This window comes from Purpureocillium takamizusanense, chromosome 4, assembly GCF_022605165.1.
Source record: "Purpureocillium takamizusanense chromosome 4, complete sequence".
NCBI classification, from domain to species: domain Eukaryota; kingdom Fungi; phylum Ascomycota; class Sordariomycetes; order Hypocreales; family Ophiocordycipitaceae; genus Purpureocillium; species Purpureocillium takamizusanense.
In genome coordinates, this window is record NC_063071.1 from 858,191 (window position 1) to 877,198 (window position 19,008).

The 19,008-nt window shown below is 59.4% G+C and overlaps 9 protein-coding genes across 9 annotated transcripts; 5 read left to right on the plus strand and 4 right to left on the minus strand.

The window, feature by feature from the left end:
• Positions 1-892: 892 nt before the first annotated feature.
• On the minus strand, positions 893-2,972 carry JDV02_004921 (uncharacterized protein). Its single transcript, XM_047986168.1, has 2 exons — positions 2,454-2,972; positions 893-2,397 (listed from the first exon to the last, which is right to left on the minus strand). Exons 1-2 carry the CDS (start codon positions 2,724-2,726, stop codon positions 934-936), a joined length of 1,737 nt encoding a protein of 578 aa, XP_047842148.1. The 5' UTR covers positions 2,727-2,972; the 3' UTR covers positions 893-933.
• A 396-nt stretch (positions 2,973-3,368) lies between these two features.
• On the plus strand, positions 3,369-5,932 carry GDA1 (Guanosine-diphosphatase). The gene is made up of 3 exons (XM_047986169.1): positions 3,369-4,019; positions 4,086-5,433; positions 5,484-5,932. The coding sequence occupies exons 1-3, from the start codon at positions 3,773-3,775 to the stop codon at positions 5,539-5,541; spliced, it is 1,653 nt and encodes a 550-aa protein (XP_047842149.1). The 5' UTR covers positions 3,369-3,772; the 3' UTR covers positions 5,542-5,932.
• Positions 5,753-7,188, minus strand: JDV02_004923 (uncharacterized protein). The gene is made up of 3 exons (XM_047986170.1): positions 6,914-7,188; positions 6,221-6,829; positions 5,753-6,169 (listed from the first exon to the last, which is right to left on the minus strand). The coding sequence occupies exons 1-3, from the start codon at positions 7,055-7,057 to the stop codon at positions 5,795-5,797; spliced, it is 1,128 nt and encodes a 375-aa protein (XP_047842150.1). The 5' UTR covers positions 7,058-7,188; the 3' UTR covers positions 5,753-5,794.
• Positions 7,189-7,668: 480 nt separating this feature from the next.
• Positions 7,669-8,667, plus strand: RAB7 (Ras- protein Rab-7; the record flags this gene model as incomplete). The annotated part of the gene is made up of 7 exons (XM_047986171.1): positions 7,669-7,698; positions 7,769-7,822; positions 7,907-8,002; positions 8,072-8,251; positions 8,304-8,348; positions 8,401-8,503; positions 8,558-8,667. The coding sequence occupies 7 exons, from the start codon at positions 7,669-7,671 to the stop codon at positions 8,665-8,667; spliced, it is 618 nt and encodes a 205-aa protein (XP_047842151.1).
• Positions 8,668-9,634: 967 nt separating this feature from the next.
• Positions 9,635-12,149, plus strand: JDV02_004925 (Medium-chain acyl-CoA dehydrogenase). The gene is made up of 4 exons (XM_047986172.1): positions 9,635-10,398; positions 10,487-10,563; positions 10,658-11,402; positions 11,561-12,149. The coding sequence occupies exons 1-4, from the start codon at positions 10,375-10,377 to the stop codon at positions 12,068-12,070; spliced, it is 1,356 nt and encodes a 451-aa protein (XP_047842152.1). The 5' UTR covers positions 9,635-10,374; the 3' UTR covers positions 12,071-12,149.
• Positions 12,150-13,384: 1,235 nt separating this feature from the next.
• JDV02_004926 (uncharacterized protein) lies at positions 13,385-13,964 on the plus strand (the record flags this gene model as incomplete). The annotated part of the gene is made up of 3 exons (XM_047986173.1): positions 13,385-13,554; positions 13,676-13,762; positions 13,874-13,964. 3 exons carry the CDS (start codon positions 13,385-13,387, stop codon positions 13,962-13,964), a joined length of 348 nt encoding a protein of 115 aa, XP_047842153.1.
• A 307-nt stretch (positions 13,965-14,271) lies between these two features.
• RBG2 (Ribosome-interacting GTPase 2) lies at positions 14,272-16,009 on the minus strand. The gene is made up of 5 exons (XM_047986174.1): positions 15,885-16,009; positions 15,807-15,835; positions 15,583-15,622; positions 15,074-15,505; positions 14,272-15,014 (listed from the first exon to the last, which is right to left on the minus strand). Exons 1-5 carry the CDS (start codon positions 15,911-15,913, stop codon positions 14,429-14,431), a joined length of 1,116 nt encoding a protein of 371 aa, XP_047842154.1. The 5' UTR covers positions 15,914-16,009; the 3' UTR covers positions 14,272-14,428.
• A 158-nt stretch (positions 16,010-16,167) lies between these two features.
• Positions 16,168-17,687, plus strand: CWC2 (Pre-mRNA-splicing factor). Its single transcript, XM_047986175.1, has 2 exons — positions 16,168-16,856; positions 16,905-17,687. Exons 1-2 carry the CDS (start codon positions 16,253-16,255, stop codon positions 17,498-17,500), a joined length of 1,200 nt encoding a protein of 399 aa, XP_047842155.1. The 5' UTR covers positions 16,168-16,252; the 3' UTR covers positions 17,501-17,687.
• On the minus strand, positions 17,524-18,901 carry JDV02_004929 (uncharacterized protein). Its single transcript, XM_047986176.1, has 2 exons — positions 18,579-18,901; positions 17,524-18,464 (listed from the first exon to the last, which is right to left on the minus strand). The coding sequence occupies exons 1-2, from the start codon at positions 18,745-18,747 to the stop codon at positions 17,614-17,616; spliced, it is 1,020 nt and encodes a 339-aa protein (XP_047842156.1). The 5' UTR covers positions 18,748-18,901; the 3' UTR covers positions 17,524-17,613.
• Positions 18,902-19,008: the final 107 nt, after the last annotated feature.

Consider the following 19,008-nt stretch of genomic DNA (forward strand, 5'->3'; position numbering starts at 1 on the left):
CAGACGTGAGGGGGGGCTCAGAACAGATCCCCGAGGTCATCTTCACCCACCTATGCCTAGGGGCACAGGTGAGCTAGCCTGGCATGGCACGCAAGAGGCTCAGTCAAGGCGACCTCCATCAGGGAAGATCCTTCAGCGGTGAGGTTGGCTACAAACTGACACTCCCGTAGACAACATTCTCGTTCAAATGCTCTGCGACATGCATCTATCCTCAGCGGCACGTAAAATAGCTGCTGCAGGCCCAATGCCTACAAACCAAGCCGCGAGCTTCCAGCTGTTGCTTTGGCGTCGATGGTGGTGCGAACTATGCTGCACCAGTCGCCGCCAGCCAACCTAGTAACGAAGCAAAGCTTGCAAACCCTCGATCCAGCAGATACCAAATTTCACGGCGGCAAGGCACACACGCCAACGCACACGCACGTCTACTCTACAGCGCGCACGTCTCACTCAAAGACGCGCTGCGCTCTTCTTCTTCATCAAGTGATGAAGAGATGTCCCCCCTTCTTGGCATTGTCCCGCCTACGGACATCGTCGGGAGGGCGAACCCGCCCCGTCGAATCTTGCGGGAAATTTCCTATATCCAAGGGTTTCTTCTCTTCTGAGCGTATTCCCGAGGGGAATGGCAACGCGACACCGTGGGTATGCTGGGTGAAGGTCGTGGCGGCTCAGTTAGCTTTTTGATGAAGAGAAGAAAAGGAAGAAGAAAAGGAGTGAAAGATTTTGGCAGCGGCGGACGCAAAATAAAGGCGTGGAATGGTGGGATGGCGCTAGTCCGCTTTGAGGTGGTGACTCAGCATTTTTGCCGAGCAGACGAGGTACGTACCCTTCTCTTCATCTGGACCCCAGCAACACTCTCAGTCTCTCGCTCACAACCGACGTGCCAAAATATTATGCAAGGTCATGTGTGGCTGGGATTGTATAATACAAGGAAGCCTATGGGCGTCGTAGTCCCTTGCCTAGCAGCTCGTCCGCTACCTCGCCTATGAGCTTCTCCCCGGGAAAGGCCTTCCGCTTCGCCAAAATGGTGCCTTGAGCGTCCAGCGCCCGCAGCAGGTCGGCCAGCTCTCCGTCTAATGCCGTTCCATATACCAGATGCCCCAGCGCCGACAGCATGCCCTGCACTGCCTCTATGGACTTGTCCTCCTGGGCCACCGCCTCAACCACTGACGCGGCCAGCTCGACCTCGTCTCCTTCCGGCAGCGTCGGCTTGGCATCGCTCTCCCTGGACCGTCGATTCGAGAGCGCGAGGTTAAACAACAGAGATGACGCCGCAACCCTGACGTTGTTGTGACTGTCGTCAAGGAAGCTCGACGATATGAGTTGAATGAGCGGTGTGCGGAGGTTGGCGTTGCGTAGGATCTCATTGGGGAACAGCGGCGTCGAGAACAAGTTGCAGCCCATCTGAAGGCTCACCAGCCGGAGCGCATAAGGGCATTCGCTCTGGCCGTTGACAAACTCCAGAACGTTGCGGACTGTCTTGTGGTCCTCTTCTTCCGCAAAGAAGCCACTGACTCGGGGATCCACCAAGGCGCATCTGAACAGGTCGACAATGGTGAAGAGTCGCTCTGGCGGTAGGCTTGCAACCGAATCCTGCACCAGCTGTGATAGATGCGTCATGTCCGGGACAATGGCATCCTGCGGCCCAACCGTTTGTCTGGACTCGAGGAAACGTATCAAGCTCTGGACTTCGGGCTTCTTAGCCAGTTCGTCTCCCATCTTGACAGCCAGCTTGGCCAGGGGAGGGACCTTGGTGTATAAGACTGGTTTCTTGTTGGTGATGGAGAAGCTGGGTAATCGAAGCTTGGAATGCGGGTGTGTCGGATGGGCCATCTGTACCAGGAGCTGAACATTGCCTCGAAGCGCCGCAGGGTCCGCCCCTGACCACCGGTTCTCCTCTGCGCCTTTCAGAAAAGTCACAAACGTCGGAGTCGCCCGCACAGAAAACTGCTGCGCGACAAGAGACGCCTGCGGCTGAGAGATGTCGATTTTGACAAATGTCGCCATGTGTCCAAGTTCCTCTGCTAGCTCGTCGTATAGGGGATAGAGCGTCTTGCATGGCGGGCAAGTAGCGGACGTGAAGAAGACGACAGCGCAGAATCTTTTCGCCTCATCCAGAAGACGCGAGAGCTCAACCTGGGTTGAGATGGTTTTCACGCTCCTCTTCGACCCCAGGATCGGCGCAGAGGCCCGGGCTGTGTCTTGGAGGCCAAGGATTGAGCCGTTTGACCGCCCCGCATTGACTCCTTGCGCAAGTTGCGGCAGCAGCATGCGCCCCATCGGGGAGTCCATGACCGCCCGCGGCATGTTGACGATGTGGCTTGGTATCCCCTTGCCGACGAGGAAGTTGGAAAAGGAGTCGCTAAAGTTGTTGCAATTATGTCGGAACAAGTCATATGCCTGGCAGCGGATGCGTTGGCTTAACGGCCCCGAAACTTTCAGGGCTTGAAACTCACCTCGAGAGTGAAGATGGGCCGTATTGAGTCGAGGAATTCCTCAATCACGTCCATGGGCAGGTGAGTGGTGCCAAGGGGGATCGTCTGCATAGGCTGCCCAAGGTGAGAGGTTCCCGGCACAATGGCAATTATGCCACCGTCGTACACATACTCGCGGCCGTTGAGCTGGATGGACGTGTGGTAGATGGCGTCGAGCTGGAAGCCCAGGATGCCCATGGACATTTGCCGAGCGAGGCCGCGCGACAAGTCGTACACGAGCAGCTGGACGTCCATTTCGGTGGCGACAGGCTGGGGCTTGTGAGGAGACGGGTGTGCACAGGCCGCTGCTATGATACGAGAGAACGCGTGGAAGAAATCATCAACCTGTCACGTCTGCTGCGGCGGCGGAGTTGATGAGTAGGGGGGCAGTGGGTGAGAAATGCGTTATGTAGATATGGCGAGGCAGGCAGCAGATGGCCTACGTTGACGAAGCTTCTGGAGGACGGATCCCTGGATCGCTAATCTAGGCGCTGTGACGCGTGCGCAGTAGAGGCAGGTGGCGGACAGCCCGGCGCCTCGTCTCTGCGGCCGGCGACGGATATCAATTCCAACCCGGAGCGGGCGCCGCTCCGAAGCCGCACGTCCGGCGAGGACTGAATGCACCAAATCATTCGCACAAGATACCTAGGTACCTAGTAGGTTACGGGCCAAACTTCAAAGCCGTCACAAACGAACCAAGAACGTCGACATTTTCCATGCCGCAATCGACGCCCTCCCCGCGGGCGTACGTACCTCTGGCAGACTGCCAACAGCTCGGGGCCCAAAATCCAGGCCAGGGGCGCGTGGCACTATAATTAGGCGGCCGCCGCTGGATGCGTCCACTGGGAAGTCCCCGGCTGGAATGCGCCCTCGGGAACAACATGCGCGCCTCAGCCACTACGCAAGACATCCTGGGGCGCTTCTGACTGGGTGGCGATGATCAGATCGGCCACTAACATGCAGCGTGGCTTGCCAGCCAAACCCCTTCCTACAGCGCTCCAGCTGCATCAGTGCCAGCGAAAAAAGCCACCCTGCCGTTTGCGCACTCCCGCATCTTGATTCGTCCATGCTGCAATCCCCTTTTCGCGAATCTCCTCCCCTTTGCCCAACGCCATTTCCGCTTCCTGCATTATCTCGAATTTCAATCCATCCATCCTCCAACAGCCCTTCGTTCGCTCTGTTCCCTTTTGCTTCCCTTGTTTCCATTCCCGCTGCTCGGTTCTCGATGCGCGTCGGCGTCACTCCTTAGACACTTGTCTCCTGCCTCGGCGTCGCCGCAGCAGCACCTTCTTGCCGGCCTGATGCGAAGAACATCCGTGTCGCTACCCACGAAACAAGTCGCACACGATCCCCACGAGAAACCAGATCGCTACGAAACCAAGAACCCCAGGCAGGGCATCTTACTGCCACATCTTGCCAGGATGGAGGAAACTTTTATGTCGCAGTCGCAGAAGACGCGGTACATTAAGACCGGCGTCCTCGCATTCACAGTCCTCCTACTCTTCTGGTGGCTGTCGCCTCGCGGCGTCGAGGTGTACAGTGGAGGAGGTATGCCATAGATTCCCATGCAGCGCACATCCTCAATGGCCTCCCGCTGACCTGGCTCACTTACAGCCTCGCGTCCCAAGGGCGGCAACGGCCAGTCCCCGTCCGATTCGACGTACGGTACCAGCCGCTGCACCAAGTCCTTCTCCAAGGACAAGCCCATCGTTCAATATGTCCTCATGGTCGATGCTGGCAGCACGGGATCCCGAATCCACGTCTACAAGTTCAACAACTGCGGTCCGATCCCCGAGCTGGAGAAGGAGGAATTCAAGATGACTGAGAAGTCCGTCGGTGGCCTGAGCAAGTACAAGGACGACCCCATCGCCGCCGCCAAGACTCTCGATCCCCTCATGCAGGTCGCCATGGAGCACGTCCCCGACAAGTTGAAGCGCTGCAGCCCTGTTGCCGTCAAGGCTACGGCTGGTCTGCGCTTGATTGGCCCCGAGAAGTCGGAGGCCATCCTCAACGAAGTCCGCCGCCATCTCGAGATGGACTACCCCTTCCCAGTCGTCTCCAAAGAGCAGAACGGTGTGGCCGTCATGGACGGTTCCGACGAGGGTGTGTACGCCTGGGTCACGACCAACTACCTGCTGGGCAAGATCGGCGGGCCGGATAAGAGCCCGACCGCTGCCGTCTTCGATCTTGGCGGCGGTTCCACTCAGATTGTCTTCGAGCCTACCTTCAAGGGCGCGCCAGAGGGTGGCATGCCTGAGAAGCTTGCCGAGGGTGACCACAAGTACAAGCTTGACTTTGGCGGCCAAAAGTTTGAGCTGTACCAGCACTCTCACCTCGGCTACGGCCTCATGTCAGCCCGCGGTGCCGTCCACAAGCAGCTCGTCTCTGAGGTTGCGGCCAAGGAGAAGAACAACGGCGATGCTTGGATGGGCAAGCCCATCGTCCACCCTTGCATCGCTCCGGGCATGACTGCTGAGACCAAGGTCGAGATGGCCGACAAGACGACCAAGACGTTCAACTTCACCGGTCCATCCCAGGCAGCGCCCGCTCAGTGCCGCAACCTGGCCGAGAAGATCCTTGCCAAGGACGCCGACTGCAAGCTGGCGCCGTGCTCCTTCAATGGCGTGCACCAGCCTTCCCTGGCCAAGACTTTTGCCAAGGAAGACGTCTATATCTTCTCCTACTTTTATGACCGCACCAAGCCCCTGGGTATGCCCGACTCGTTCACGATCCGCGAGATGCACGACCTTGCACAGACGGTCTGCATGGGCAAGGACGGCTGGGACGTCTTCAGCACCATTCCCGAAGCCATGGAGGAGCTCAACGACCGCCCCGAGCATTGCTTGGACCTGAACTTCATGTTGGCATTGCTTCACACCGGATACGAGATGCCTATCGACCGAGAGGTCAAGATTGCCAAGAAGATCAAGGGCAACGAGCTGGGCTGGTGCCTGGGTGCCAGGTGAGCTCTTCCGTACTCCGCATCTCGTCGATTTTGCTAACTGATACTAGTCTGCCTCTTCTTTCTCCCGGCTCTGGCTGGAAGTGCAAGATCCAGCAGGTCTCTTAGAGGGAGCTCCGTGCGCGGGAAGCTAAGCTCAAGAGCGAGAGCCTTGATTAACTCGGTCCCGTAGGCGGGCTGAACGACGACTACGTTGAGAGAAATGTATAAAAACAACATCAGCATTACGGTTTGGTTCACGGCGGTTGGCAACAAAGTCAGGATGACTGCATGGATGGCAGTACAAGGGCCACAATGGTCCACCAAAGTGTTTGACAAGGGCGCATGGTTATACAGCTAGACTAATACACCGGCGAAATGCCTACAGCGGCGCCGTCACCATTTCAAGCACCTCCTCTATGACCTCTTCTGGGCCAATGCCTTCGAGCAGGGACTGCACGGCCTCCAGTTTACTGCCCCACTGCATGCTCCTTTCTTTTGCCGGCGACGTGATGCGGATCCGGTGCAGATAGACCTTCCTCGCGGCCAACCCTACGAGTGCAGGCGTCACGTAGTCGAGCTTGTGCAGCGGCGCAAGGCACCGCATGAGCTTCTCGAAATGCTTTGTGGCGGCCGGCGTGATGCCATGATCAACGGCACGATGCATTCGGAGGAAGGAGACGACGTTCATCTGGTAGCGGACGACGTCGATGTCTACTTGGACCTGCTGGCTGAGCTGTGCCAAGTGACCAATATCCTGCTCAAGGTCAGGCGAAGCACCTCAAAGACCATCAACACGGGAACATACCGATTCGGAGATGGAGGGGCCGGCCAACCCCTCATCTTGATGCTTGCTTCTGAGCGCGCTTTCCATGGATGCCGCGTCATCAGCCGCTTCCTCGAGGTTCACTAGCCCATCCTCGGGGTCGTGCCAGTGCGCCAGGGAGAAGAAGTCGTTGAGATGGGGCGTGACGTGCGCCTCGCCGCCGCTGTCCGCCTCCAGCACGGGCACAAAGACGAACTGCTTGGGGGCGGCCTGGACGGACGTGCGCGTGAAGATGCGCCGCGTGCGCAGCAGCTCAAGCGCCTGGATCTGGACGGCGCGCGGCGCGCGGTCGAGATTCCGCGCGAGGACGCAGTTTGCGATTTGCGCGGCGCCCGGCCCGCCAGTGAGGACGGTGAGCGGCGAGATGGAGCCCCGCGAGGGGCGAGGGTGGTGCGGGTTGGCGACGAAGTAGCTGGCCGAGTCGGGGCGCGTCTGGAGGGACGGCGTGCGCGGCGCGGGGGTGCTCGTCGCGCTGGCGGCGGCGGCGGCGGGCTTCGGGAGGTGGAGGAGCGCCGAGGCGAATTCCTCAAGAGTGGTGCCGGCGTGGCAGTTGACGACGACGCAGCTGAGGCCGAAAGTCTTGCGCGCGACCTGCGTTTGCGGGAGGAGGGGGGCGGTCAGTTGTGTCTCGAAGAAGCGCAGCGAAGTGAGTGCAGAAAGATTCACAGCACGTACGAGTTGCAGCTCTTCGATCAGGTCGTCAATGGTGTCTGCGGGTGTGCTGATGATGCCATGCTCTCTGCTAACCAGGCAGAGCAGGATGGCCAGCTCCAAGTCGCTCAGGTCGTGGATCTTTTCGAGCAAGAGGTCATCCGCCATCGCGAAGCCGGGGGGCGTCCTTGGCCAGCAGGTCCATGGGGGCCGGCCGCCGTGGATGATGCTCGCCCGGTCCGAACGGTGGCTGCGTACGGGCGCAACCGGATGGTTAGTTGGATGAACAGGTACCTTCATAACCACCTAGAGCTCTCGCTGTAGTTGCAGGGCGTCCACGGATAGGGGACAACTGGGCGAAATGGGGTCACGTGGGGCTGTGACGACAGTGCACAACGCCCCACCGATTTATGCGTCAAGCTAGGCCAGGCACGGCAAAGCACAATGAATGGCCCGCCCCTCCCAAGCAGCCAGGCGGTGGCCTGCGACAACTGACTGCTCCAGCTGCCGCCAGTTGGGACGGACGCATGCTCCATCATTCATTACAGTACCACCTTCGCATGCGAGACGCCGACTGCGCCGCCTCCCTCCCGTCCCGATACCTAACCATATCATTTCGTCGGTGCCTGTTGGACCAGACAGCAGACTGACCCCCCGTTGCGCCCTCGACACCAGAAGCATACCGCAGGCCTCCCCCCACGGGCCGAGCTGGGGCCTTCCTCAACGCATCCACATCTCGTCATCGCCGCGTCGGTCACGACGACGCACCGCACACCGCCATGTCTTCGCGCAAGAAGGTCCTCCTCAAGGTATGCGTCCCTGTCCCTCCGCTATTTGGAGATGCGCCTGGAATGCCGCTAACCGTCGCCGTGTCCGCAGGTCATCATCCTCGGCGACAGCGGGGTCGGCAAGACCAGCTTGATGAACCAATATGTATGGCCGCGCTCTGCCCTCGCGCCCGATTCCTCCCCTCCATCTTCGCTTCGGCGCAGCGTTAACACTATCCTCAACGCACAGGTCAACAAGAAGTTCAGCGCGAGCTACAAGGCGACCATCGGCGCCGACTTTCTGACACGAGAGGTTCTCGTCGACGACAGACAAGTCACCATGCAGGTACGGCGGCGGGCGCGAGGACGAAGGACGTCGCGAGAGGGATGAGATGCTGATCACATTTTCCGACAGCTTTGGGACACGGCCGGGCAGGAGCGCTTCCAGTCGCTGGGCGTCGCCTTCTACCGCGGTGCCGACTGTTGCGTCCTGGTATACGATGTCAACAACGCGAAGAGCTTCGAGGCGCTGGACAGCTGGAGAGACGAGTTTCTCATCCAGGCTTCGCCACGGGATCCGCCAAACTTCCCCTTTGTACGTCTACGCCGGACACAACGGCTGGGACGCGTGACTGACCGCTTTGCAGGTCGTGCTGGGCAACAAGATTGATGTCGAGGAGAGCAAGCGAGTGGTAGGCCGGCGAAGTCAACCGTGACACACGGACGAGGACTGACCAGCTGCAGATCTCGAACAAGAGGGCAATGACCTTTTGCCAGTCAAAGGGAGACATTCCGTACTTTGAGACGAGCGCCAAGGAGGCCATCAACATTGACCAGGCATTCGAGGGTACGTTTGTCCTCTTTCCTGGTTGAAATGGCTCCACCGTACTGATATAACTAGTCATTGCGCGAAACGCCCTGGCACAGGAAGAGTCAGAAGAGTTCAGCGGCGACTTTGACGACCCCATCAACATCCACATCGACAACGACCGCGACGGGTGCGCCTGCTGAAGGCAGAGAGGGGTCTTATCACTTTCACCGCGCCAAGACAGGTTTGAGGCCCAAGGGAAAGGATTGCAGTATCATCGCGGACCGGACCACACATACAATTTGCGCACGCCGGATCGATGTGTTTCTCTTTTTGCCGTTGCATGGGTGTAGAATACCTCGCGTCGAGACCTGCTTGCTACTCATTTCTCTGTTACCTGGTGTTTACATGGCCGCCTGTTTGGAGAAACCATTAATGTTCTTCTTTGCGAGTTTTCTGTGATGCTTTCCCGTTCTGGTAGTGCTGGAGAACACCATATACCTGGTTTATAGACGAGCCACTGTCGCAACAGGTAGTAGACCGCTTGTGCAAGCCGGGTTCGCGCCGTGACGGAGTCTCTGTGCCGTGTGGGCACTGACCTCGACCGTTTTTGCAGGCTTGTCTAATGGTTTTGCCCATTTTGTACTTTGAGGAGAGAGACGTATGGAGGTGGGTCAAACGTGGTAAGGAGGTGCGTAGGTAGTAAGGAGGTTTGATTACAAGTGTGGCCCTCGATTATTCATAGCCTGTCGTGCTCCTCGGACGTCTGCCGACGATCTGTCATGCAGCCGGATCGTAGAGGGCCTAGCGGCCAGCGGACAGACGGGCCACTAAAGAGGAGCCCAAGAGGGCAGAGGAGGTAAGGCCGAAAGAGAGGCGGACACATTGTATGCTCAGAATTGGGAGGAGATGGAGCCTGAGCCATGGATTGGGAAGTGTCTGAGTCCACCGTGAAAAATGGTTATCAGAGGGGCTCGCTGGCATATGAAACGTTTGAGAAGTTGAACCGAGACGGATCGTATATAATAGCAACAAAACCAGATTTGTGCACTCAACACTCACTCCGGCTCACTCAAGCCAGGCAGCAAATCATAGAAGTGGCGTGATACCTTGTCCCGGGGCGTCAACAGGCAAGTGCCTGCAAAGCTACATCTTCCCAATAATTGGAATAGAATACCGAGAGCGTCCAATTCCTCAGCTCTTGATGACTACCTCATATCCAGAAAGACGGATCGCATCAGTAGCGGAAACGACCCGGGCCCGGAACTCGGATCACTGCCTTCTTCTGGCCATCACAACACCGCCACACACGCAGCCCGGAGTGAAAACCACCACTTAGAGCTGGCAGCCAAACACCAAGCACCGTCGCCTTTAATGCAAACTCCCCCCTCCCCCGAAAATCGAACCACCGCGCGTGCGATCATGTCCGTCGTCGGGTCGATCCCGCTCGTCTGGCCGGTGTAGGGTAAGCAGAAACTGACGGGGCCCCACCCGGGAGCCGAGGCTAGACGGCTCGGAACTGCGGGAGGAGCTGCTTCTACCCCAGGAATTGGCGCCGCGTCTTGGCCCCATCCCCCCGAACCTGTTCTCAGTGGCCCCAAGCTCCCTCCCTCCCTCCCTGCGCTGGCGAGCCTCGGCTCCGCTACGTTAGTAGGCGCGGGAAGCACTTAAAGGACTTCGCACCTCCTCCGCATCGGCCGGGACCCCTCGCCGGAACCCATCTTATTATCGTCGATTGCCGACATACATTATTACACACCATCTCTTGTTTGAACGTCTTTGATTGTTTTGTGACACCTTTGAAGTGTCAGCCTGCAGCTTTCAGTTGACGAATAGCAAGGATTGCATTGTCATCGTGAAGTTCGAACCGTTGAGGTGTCTCACATCGTTCGAGACGTCGATCTTCCGTCATGTCCGCCCGGATTCCAGCCATTGTACGTACGATGGCCTCCTGACACCTTTTTAGAGAGGCGTCGCGACCTATTTTGGGAGGCACTATACTGACGGCCGTTTCACACATAGGTGGCGCATCGTGTCAGCGATGAGGCCAAGCGGATGATTGATGTGGTGGCCAAGTTTGTCGAGGAGGACTGCATCCCGTGAGCTGCCCTCCCCTTCATGCCACGCCTGCGACACTTAGCACGCGATCCCTATTCCCAGGACGCAAATGTTGTTGCTGACACGGGCGTCCAGGGCAGATCCCGTGCTCGAAGCTCAGGTGGGCGAGGGCGACGCGCGGTGGGAGTCGCACCCGTCCATCGTCGAGGAGCTCAAGGCCAAGGCGCGCAAGCTGGGGCTCTGGAACATGTTCCTGCCCAAGGGCCACTACAAGGAGTCGCCCGGGTGGACCAACCTCGAGTACGGCCTCATGGCGGAGTGGCTGGGCCGCTCGCGCGTGGCGTCCGAGGCGTGCAACTGCGCCGCGCCCGACACGGGCAACATGGAGGTGCTGGCCAAGTACGGCGACGAGGCGCAGAAGCAGCAGTGGCTGCGCCCGCTCATGGAGGGCAAGATCCGGTCCGCGTTCCTCATGACGGAGCCGGCCGTGGCCTCGTCGGACGCGACCAACATCGAGCTCAGCATCCGGCGCGAGGGCAACGAGTACGTGCTCAACGGCAGCAAGTGGTGGTCGAGCGGTGCGGGCGACCCACGATGCCAGATCTACATCGTCATGGGCAAGACGGACCCGGACAACAAGGACCCCTACCGCCAGCAGTCGGTGGTGCTGGTGCCGGCCGACACGCCGGGCATCAAGATTGTGCGCATGCTCAAGGTGTACGGCTACGACGACGCGCCCCACGGCCACGGCCACCTGACGTTTGACAATGTGCGCGTGCCCGTGTCCAACATGGTGCTGGGCGAGGGCCGCGGCTTCGAGATTATCCAGGGCCGCTTGGGACCGGGGCGCATCCACCACGCCATGCGCAGCATCGGAGCGGTACGTTTTCTTTCTCTCTCTCTCTCTCTCCTCTCTCCTCTCTCCATTCTTCTTCTTCCATGGACATGTTTTTTTCTCTCCCGCGGCATGCCGTGATCTATCTTGCGGGTGGGGGGAGACCAGCGTCATGGGCTCGCTGACATCCTTTTTTCTTGCAGTCCGAGGTGGCGCTCGACTGGATGCTGATGCGCGTCAACGACGAGTCCAAGAAGCCGTTTGGCAAGCTCCTGCGCGAGCACGGCGTCATCCTCGAGTGGATCGCCAAGTCGCGCATCGAGATCGACGCGGCGCGGCTGGTGGTGCTCAACGCGGCGGTCAAGATGGACGAGCAAGGGCCCAAGAAGGCGCTGCGAGAAATCGCCGAGGCCAAGGTGCTGATCCCGCAGACGGCGCTGACCGTCATCGACCGCGCGGTGCAGTCGTTTGGCGGCGCGGGCGTCAGCCAGGACACGCCGCTGGCCAACATGTGGGCGGGCATCCGCACCCTGCGCCTGGCCGACGGGCCCGACGAGGTGCACCTCCAGCAGATGGGCCGCAACGAGAACCGCCGCGGCAAGCAGGCGACCGAAAAGATCCTCCGCCAGCGCGCCAAGACGGAGGAGCTGCTGAAGCGGTACGGCGTGAAGACGGCGCAGCCGGGGACGCGGATCCGCCACTCCAGGATCTAACAAGATCCAATACGTGAAGCAGCGTGAATAGGGCGGTCAAGTGAAATGGTAGGCAAATAAGCAAGAAATCACGTCTGCCGCCGCCGCCGCCGCCGTGCGAGCTGTTCTTCTGTCCGACCGCCGTGTATAAACAAAAGATTGTTTTCCCATATTTCGTATGGCAGAGGGTATAACTTCAAACACAACACCTCGTGTGCCATGGCCCCCCCGGGTCGCCTAGTGACTATTTGTCATCGTTGTCGTCGTCGTCGTCGCCGCCGCCATCGTCCAGCATCGACGTGACGCAGAACAAGGCATTGGCCAGCGGCCGCCGTGAGCAAAACAACGGGCGCTCGTCCGCCTCCGCCGCCTCCGGGACGTACTATATATCCTAGCACTATAGCAGCCAGATGGGCACACTATATCATGTGCAATGTGTGTGACTCAACGCGGGCTGGCCTGTGCGCAATGTGTGTTTTTGTTTTGGCAAACCTCTTCTCTCTCACACGCTCTGTCGCGGGACGACGGGTGTTGTTGCGGGCGAGACGGGGAAGAGGGACCCTAAAACCTAGCCAAAGCTCGAGTGCCCACTAAAAGGTGAGTTCCAGGGACGTAGCCGTCTGCCGCCTCCATCCTGTGGTCAATGCCGGCGGGCAGGTTGGTACTTACAGGCTGGTCAGTTGTCGTCGTGTTACCGCAGGGTAGTGCACACCAGTGCAGGTTCCGCCGCGCAGCCCCACCTGGCACCTGCCACATTCCCGGACCCTCCACCATGGATCCCAACGGCACCCCCCCTGGCAGCAGCAGGAGGTTTTAGCTGCCTCCCCCTGCAGCGTCCACCCGCCGTTGCTCTGCCGACGGCCCTCCACGCACCCGCCGATTCGTTTACTTTCGGCACTCTGGCGCCGCAGGGATTTGTTGGTCTGGTCTGCCTGGGCGGGCCACTTTCTCTTCTCACAAACCTTGCACGTCGGTCGTTCACGCTCTCTCTCACGCACCAGCGGAAGCGGAAAAACAAAAGGAGATATATCCTCCATCCATCCCCGTCCGTCCGCCCAACCCTTCGACGGACAGACAGCTGTCTTGCGTCATCACAAGACCGCACGCAACCTCTTCTTCTCTCTCCCTTCTCCAAGAAAACACACCCCGTCTCGTGTGTGCATACCTCGCACCTCGGGCGCGCAAACAATACAACACATTCCAGCAAAAGGCGTCGTTTTTGTTCTCACGGCGTAGCAACATACCCCGCCCGAACAAAGAAGAAGAAGAAGAAGAAGCCGCAACGGTTTCTCTCTCGCCCGCCTGCACGCTCGACAGACGGACGCACACCGGACAATGTCGTCTTCCCCCAACAAGGTACTGGGCGACAAAGACGTCAACGCACCCATGGCCGACAACCAGCAGCCGCAGTCGCAATCGCAGCAGCCCCAAGGCGGCGACGCAAGGGACGTCAAGAGCATGGAGTATCACCGCCAGGTCTTCCAGAACAAGATGACCGAGGAAAAGTACGTCCCCATACCCCCCTCGCCGCTCTCTTACTTCACGGCCCGTCTGCCTCCTCACGGAGACTGCCTGCATGATGGAGATGAGGCCGATGTGCTGACTTGTAAAATCACGATTTCGCAGGTCCGACAAATACGTCTCCCCCTCGGACAACATAATGAGCCCCTGCACGGCCAAGATCAACGCCCTGCGCAACAAGCACGCCGCAAAGTCAGTCAAAACGCTCCCATCCACCGGCGCCTGCATCGTCCCGGCCCTTTCCCCTCCCTTCGTCCCGACTTGAGAGTCGCAAAAGGCTAATGAGTGAGCGTGCATCCGCAGGGTCAAGCCCAAGTCGCTCTTCGCCCAGGCGAGCGCTAAGAAGCTCGGCGGCGATAACCCCTTCGGCGCGCGGTCAGTCAAGCCCGAGTAAAAGAAGCCTCTCGGTCTCGAGCTCTTGTACATTTGCGCTGCTTGCCTCTTTTGATATTTTGTCTCCGCTTCATGACCTGGGGCATACCCTTCATTCCTTTTTTTTCTGAATTGCTGTTGCGGCCCCCAACACGGTGTATCGTTCGTTTACTTGTTGCCGTTGGCATTGCGCGTCTTGGCACACTTGCCGCCGAGCATGTTATTGGGGCCTTGTGCCTTGTGTATCAAGGAAAGGGGGGGTTTTTGGGAATCGGCGTTCTTGGGACAGGGTACGCCGCTGCGAGGCAGCGGGTTGTTGACACAAGGGATGGATGGGTTGATTGTTATGAAATCATGCAACGACACGGTGTAGACCCGAAATGGGACCACCACAGCGCCGGCGGCTTGGAACGGTCCCGACAGACTGACCAATTTACTTTGTTTTATTGATTTGTTGTCTATGCGCTTGTGCCACAGCGTGCTAGGCTATGCTCGCCAGGCGCTGACAATGTACACGACGTCCTCGTCGGACACTGCGTGCCCTAGGCCGACTCTCTGCGGTATATGGCGCGCGCTTGCTCCCCACACCAGCGCATATTTGAACGTGTCCTTCATGTTGCGGTGAATGCGGTCGCATACGTCCTCGATGGTGCTGTTGCTCCGCACAATCAGAGCCTCGCCAAAGTCGGGGTCGATGCCCTTTCGCTTGGTGTAGATGCGGATGAGCCGCAGCTCCTTCCAGCACCGGTCCACCACATCCTGGATGCCGAGGTCCAGCTCGCAGCTCATCACCACCGTCTGCGGCTCGCGCGCCAGGCTGTCGAGGAAGTCGAGCGACACGCTGTCGATCTTGTTGTACACGTACAGGCACTTGATGTACTTGCGGTGGTCCTTCATGATGACGTCGATGAAGTCGTCCACTGTCGCGTTCTCGTCTCGCACCAGGACCTCGCAGTTGAGCATCTTGTAATCGCGCAGGATGTTGTACAGCATCTTCTCGTCCAGGTTCTTGGGTGGCGTTTGGAATGTAATCTTCATGCCGCCCGCCTTCTTTGGTTTGAGGTAGATGTTGCTGTGGACGTCAGCCTCTTGTGTATCGTCGGGTAGGAGGTCTGATAGATGAGGACTCACGGAGGCTCCCTATTTAATCGGATGCCGACCGCCTCCAGTTCAGCTTCTAACAGCGCTCTTTGCTCTGCCTTCTTGGTCGCGTCCAGCACCATGAGGATCAGATCGCTCGTCTTGGCCGCCGATATGACCTGTCGCCCGCGGCCCTTGCCCTCAGAAGCGCCCTCGATGATACCAGGGAGATCGAGAAGCTGAATCTCGGCGCCTCCGTACTCGAGCACGCCCGGGATCGCCGTCAGGGTCGTGAAGGCATATGACGCGACCTCCGACCTCGTCTTGGTGACTTTTGACAGAAACGTCGACTTGCCTACTGAGGGGAAGCCGACGAGGGAGATTCGTGCGTCGCCGCTTTTGCTCACGTCGAATCCAGACCCGCCGCCGCCGCCTGCACCGGGGCCGGGCTCGAGGAGCTGCGCGCGCAGCCGAGCGAGTTTTCTACAAACGTCAGCACGAGACGTACACAGTAAGGACCGATGCGGTCAAGTCGAGCCCGATAGCGAAGGCGAGCATACCCTTTTAGCAGACCAAGGTGATATTCTGTGGCCTTGTTTTCTAGCAGCAGATCAGTATCCTGTCCAATACACAGTCATGAGGCACTATGTGCGCAAAGGCCGATTGAGCGTCAAGATCATGGCACGGCGCTGAAAGCCAACTCTAACCAAGAGATCTCGTGCAAAATCTCGAAATAGAGTGGCAAGAGCTGTGATGAACGAGGTGCCGTGTTCGGTTGACGTACTTTGTGTCCTCTTCATCTCATCCTCGATCCTGCGGTGACATTAGTTTCCGACGGGCATCATTTGGCAGACGAGCATACTCCTTGATTTTCTCCGTAATGTTCACCATGATGGGCGAGTTTTATTTATAGACGGATATACCGTCTCGGAGCAAAGAGGTGAGAATTCGCAACGCTGTCGGGAGTTGGGAGCAAATGGACGAGTCTCCAGAGCGAGAGTTGGACATTCGAGGTGGGGGGTCTTGGCAGAATTGCCCAGGGCGAGGGGCGTCGGCGTGCCAGAATTAGTCACCGCCTTCTGTTCTGGGCACGACGCGATCCATTTTCAACCCAGCCTCGCAGACGTGGGCGCATTCAGAAACGTCGTCCAACAATTTCGCCATCAACGTCATTCCTCGACTACGCATCCCGTTTGCTCGGTTCGCTTCTCAAATACCCGGAAGCCCGATATGGCCGATCACGAGGAGCAAGGAGCTACGGCGCCGGCCGTCGAGCAGGTTGGCGAAGAGCAGGCGCTCACCACAACAAGCACCGAAGTCGCCGCCCCGACAGGGAAGAAGGTCGTCAAGAAGATCGTCCGCAAGAAGAAGCGCCCGGCTCGAGTGCAAATAGACAGCGCCGAAATTACATCAGAACCGCCTCCGCAGACCGGAACGACGTTCAACATCTGGTACAACAAGTGGGCTGGCGGCGATCGCGAGGCTTACCAGCAAACTAAGGCGCGCGGCCGATGCAATATCGCGACGGACAGCGGTTACACGCGAGCAGACAACCAGCATGGAAGTTTCTTCTGCCTTCACTTTGCGCGCGGACAGTGCCCCAAAGGACAGGATTGCGACTACCTGCACCGCTTGCCGGGGACCTACGACCTCTTCAGCCCAAATGTCGACTGCTTCGGCCGCGAGAAGTTTTCCGACTACAGAGACGACATGGGCGGCGTAGGCAGCTTCATGAGACAAAACAGGACAATCTACGTGGGTCGGATCCATGTGACGGATGACATTGAGGAGATTGTGGCCCGCCATTTTGCCGAATGGGGTAGCATCGAGCGCAGTATGTATAGCCTTATCGATCCGTGGCGACTTCAGCTAACATCGCTAGTCCGTGTGTTGAACTCCAGAGGCGTCGGCTTCATCACGTACACCAACGAAGCGAACGCGCAGTTCGCGAGAGAGGCCATGGCTCACCAGTCTCTGGACCACGACGAGGTGCTCAACGTTCGATGGGCGACGGCCGATCCCAACCCGATGGCGCAGGCGCGAGAGGCGAGGAGGGTAGAGGAACAGGCCGCCGAGGCTATTCGGAGGGCGCTGCCGGCAGAGTTCGTCGCCGAGATCGAAGGCAAGGACCCCGAAGCGCGAAAGCGGAGGAAGATTGAGAGCAGTTACGGGCTCGACGGCTACGAGGCGCCCGACGAGGTGCACTTTGCCCGGGGTGCCAACGCTGTGAACCCGCTGGGCCGTCAAGGACATCAGGTCGAATATCACGCGCCGCCAATGATCGAAAATGGGGACCCGTCAGCCGAGAACGCCGCACCACCACAACAAGAGGCTGTGGCGCAGCAAACGGCGGGCATCTTCTCAGGGAGCACACTGGCCGCGTTGAACAAGGCCAAGGTATCCGTGGCGGCGAAGCCAAAAGCGGCGGCTGCGTCAGGTCCACTGGTCGGCTACGACAGCGATAGCGATGAGGAATAGCACAGGCGTTTGAGCGTTTTGACGGGGTTTGGGCAGCTGATAGAATGCGGGGCCCTTGTACAATTTAATCATGATACCATCTGAAATACACGCTGAACCGAGTGCCATGCCGCTCAGCTGTTGAATATCCTCGAATACAAGAGCTCGTGCCGTCCAATCCACAAGTCCATGACGGGCACGCTCTGGCCGGCGTCCTCGACGGGCGTGTCCCACTCCCTCTCGATGAGTGCATCGATCATCCGCCGCACCTGCTCCCCGGCGAGCACCTTTTGCGCCTGATACGGCCCGAACATGCTCGCCCGCACGGCCGCCGAGATGAGCGCCTTGACGTGGCTCAGCATGAAGACGTAGGCCGTCTGGCGCAGGGTCAAGCCCACGACGGCGCACACGGCGCCAAACAGCGGCGCCAGGTGCGCGGCCACGAGCGGCGGCACGTCAAGATCGTCGCCTCCTCCTCCTCCTCCATTGACGCTGGCAGCGGCGACGGCGGGCCCGCTCTCGCGCAGCTGCGAGGCAAAGGCCCTCAGCACGGCAACGCCGTCATCGTCACCCGCCGTCCCCTCCCCCCCTTTCTCCCGCGGTCCGAGCACGGGGCGAAAGGAGCGCTCCCAGATGCCGAGCAGGGCGCGGCCCTGGGCGACGCTCGCGCGGCGGCCGACGGTGCAGACGACAGCGGCGTCGAGCTGGTCGTCGAGGGAGGCGAGGTCGGCGGGGCGGCGGTGCGCGGCGAGCACAAAGGGCAGCGTGGTGGCGGCAAAGGACGACAGCGAGAGGGGTAGGAAGGAGGATAGGGTGGCGCCGCCGCGGCGCTGGGACGAGGCGTGCGCGAGGTACGACTCGAGGCCGCTGCTGAAGGCGAAGGCGCCGACAGGCAGGGCCGAGTCGGAGAGCAGCAGGAGGAAGTGCGTGGCCGTGGAGGTGGCGCCGCTGAAGGGCAGCAGCGCGGCGGGCGACGGGGCCGGACCTGGGAAAAATTCCACGTGTCAGCGGTGTGTTCTGCCCATTATCGTGTGCGTGCGTGCGTGCAAACGAGGTCCGCAGATGGTGGTAGCTATCGTGAAGCAAGCAAGCAACTCACCCAGCGTCAACGCGGGTCGATGAGCTACGGCGTCCGCCGCCGGGGCCGACACCGCAGCGGAGCCGCCACGCAGCCGCGCCTTTGCCTGCGCGAGCCGTGTCTCAAGACGGGCTATCTCTTCGCGGAGAGCGAGGTCCTGCGAGTCTGCCATTTCCTGCCGGGATGCCATGCGAGACTGTCCATGGGGACAGACGGCAGGAAGGCGGGTTTGGCTCAGAGGGGGGGGCGCGCGGGCGGCGGTTGGGGGTCAATAAGAAGTAAGACGTTGAAAGTCGAGCGAGTGAGCGAGCAAGAGCGCGCGCTGGGCCGTCGACTAAACCTAGTCGTACAATTACGTAGTACATAGGCAGAAAAGCGCCGGAAACCCGAATCGGGGAGCCCAACTTATGCTTAGTAGCTCGACGTAGATCCACGGGGGGTTGCACGACAG